General features: G+C 39.1%; 1 protein-coding gene across 1 annotated transcript in view; it reads right to left on the bottom strand.

Annotated features, from left to right (window-relative positions):
- Positions 1-2,627, bottom strand: part of LOC111867325 (E3 ubiquitin-protein ligase MYCBP2) — a gene marked incomplete at its 5' end in the record, with an annotated part of 25,916 nt that overhangs the window by 6,263 nt on the left and 17,026 nt on the right. Inside the window, 2 exon segments of the mRNA XM_023857076.2 lie at positions 532-741; positions 893-1,000. Of these exon segments, the coding sequence (XP_023712844.2) occupies positions 532-741; positions 893-1,000 (318 nt within the window).

The raw sequence follows: 2,627 nt of genomic DNA, 5'->3' as shown, positions 1-2,627 counted from the left end.
TATCCCAGCATTTCACTGAAGGGACTGAGATAAACTAAGCACCTTCAGTCAGAATAGCTGGTCTCTGAGTAAAATCTGATACCACTCAAGTGGGTACTGTCCAGTCTTCATCCACTTTCATCCTACCCTGTTTTCTTTCATGTATATATGAGTAGTATTGAAAACTACATGCATACTAGGATGAGTTCATGCAAATACTTCTGTAGAATGCAATATCATCTTCATACTCTATTTCTTCAACATTCATTTAATATTATAACTTCTCAAATTTCCAAACCAAAATTGTGTATGCATTTCTCATTTCTCTCATATGTGATACATGTCCTGCCCATCCATAGTTCTTGACATGATCACCCCAATCATAAATGGTGAACAGTACAAATTACAAAGCTCAACTCTGTGTAATTTTCTCAATCTTCCTGTTCCTTCCTCTCTCTTAAGCTGAAACAGTCACCTCAAAACTTTTTCAAACATATTTCACAAAATGAGAGAAATCCTTAGGCAGCCCAAAGGAATGGCTCAGGCTCTTACCTTGTTGCACTTGTAACACACATAATAAGCATATCTGTCCATTGCATAACTGGCTGGATCATTATGAAATCTTGCACCAGGGCTTGTAATTGCTTCCACTTTGTGCAGCCCTTCATATTCAAGTCTCATCAAGGCCTTCCGCCGCACATCTTCATAAAGTTCCTTCACTGGCACTAGGAGCTCTGACAGAACTGGGTGTTCAATGTTACACTGGACACAGAAACATAATTATTCAGCATACTGTGTACATATCAAAGAGAGACATAATTATTCAGCATAGTGTGTACATATCAAACAACTTTTACTCAATGAATAAATGTCCATGTTAACAAAGCAAACATAAAAGAGCAGTCAACATTACCTTACAAATTGGGCACTGAGAAAATGCAAACGTTATCCTTGGGCCAGCCCACCTTTTCATTAGAACACAGCGGCAACAATGATAGTGAAACACATGACCACATTTTAACTGGAACATAAAATAAACAACTGCAACACATGGAATATATGCAAATGTCAACAGATCCTATATACTTGTCCTTCATATACTTGCAAGAAGAAGTGGAAGATTGTAAATCTTTAGAAAAAACATTAAAAAACTATTTTGTGGCTCAAGAGGAAATGACCATCCTGAGTAATTTTTCAGGTTTTACTTAAATATTCAAGAATTTCTCTGTGAAACAAACAACTCTATCACAATTTTCAAATGCTTATATGCCTATTTTTCCTAAATCCACACAAAATATAAACATGTGTTTTTGTTTAATTCATAAGTCCTTGACAGATATTCCAGGCACTACTTAAACCCATGAGTCCTGTAGAATGTGTTAGCTTTCTAATGGACCAGACAAGCATGAGACAAGTAATGCAAGAAACGAGTATCAGATCTGAATTTGACCGGCAAATTCACAATCAATCAAATATTCCAATTTTATAAGGAAAAATAGCTTATGTGTTCATTAATAATCTTTCAACAAACCAATGGATTATCCAGAAACCTTGTAAAAACATCATGTCACTAGAGCCATGTAATCTTATTACTTCTTAATTATCTGTTACTAATGATTCAACATGGAGACAAAGCAGAATTCTGAGGTTGGAGTAACACTAGAACCACGGCCATGCCATAGCTCACGCAGTTAGTCACTGACTTCCCACTGCAGTGGCCCGGGTTCGATCCCGGGTGTGGTCAAGTGGGATTTGTGGTGGACGAAGTGGCGCTGGGGCAGGTTTTCTCCGAGTACTTCGGTTTCCCCTGCCAATCTTCATTCCACCAGTTGCTCCACAATCACCCTCACCTATCATCTGGAACTGGTACAATAGGCCAGAAGTGGCCGTAGTACAAGGGACTTGGTCCCACCCCACTAGCAACAAAAATAAAACACTAGAACCACTTAATGTAAGATCCTGAAATTCTGAGTGGTAATGAATCTTTGAAAAATATGTACCATAACATAAGATACCATTTATTTACCGTATTTACGCATGTATAGGCCGCACATTTTTTGCCAAAAATTCAAGAGGAAAACTGGGGTGCGGCTTATATTCGAAATCACACTTCATTTAAAAAAATTATATTCATAATTAGTAATACAGGGTGTTCTACTCCTGAAATAATATTCCAAGAAAATTATTTTTTCTATAATTTCTGTCTGAAAATTGTGCTGCTGCCTATACATGCGTAAATACGGTAGTTAGCTGTCTGTAATAGTTTGTTTATATACGTACTATCAGCATCTTCTTGCATCGTTTGAGGACTGGGGTCGTGGGTTCAAATCCCGCGTACAGGAGGATTGTCAGGATACCTTCTGTGTTTATGTTGTCCTGAGCAATAGAGCCTTGCCGGTCACGGTAGCCGAGCGGTGTAAGTCATGCACTGTCTTCGCTAGCTCGGAAGCCTGGATCGTGGGTTCGAATCCTACTCAGGGCATGGATGTTTGTGTGCGTTTTTCTGTGTTTGTCTACAGGTAGAGGCCTTGCGACGAGCTGATCACTCGCCCAAGGAGTCCTACCGAATATTTAAGATCTAGTAAACCGAAGTGAAACGGAGAGTTTCATAGAGGTAGGCCGAGGCCCAAATTGGGGCTGTAGCGCCA

Source organism: Cryptotermes secundus, unplaced genomic scaffold, assembly GCF_002891405.2.
Source record: "Cryptotermes secundus unplaced genomic scaffold, Csec_1.0 scaffold2147, whole genome shotgun sequence".
Lineage (NCBI taxonomy): Eukaryota > Metazoa > Arthropoda > Insecta > Blattodea > Kalotermitidae > Cryptotermes > Cryptotermes secundus.
Note: the sequence above shows the minus strand (reverse complement) of the source record. Positions and strands in the feature narration are given on the sequence as shown.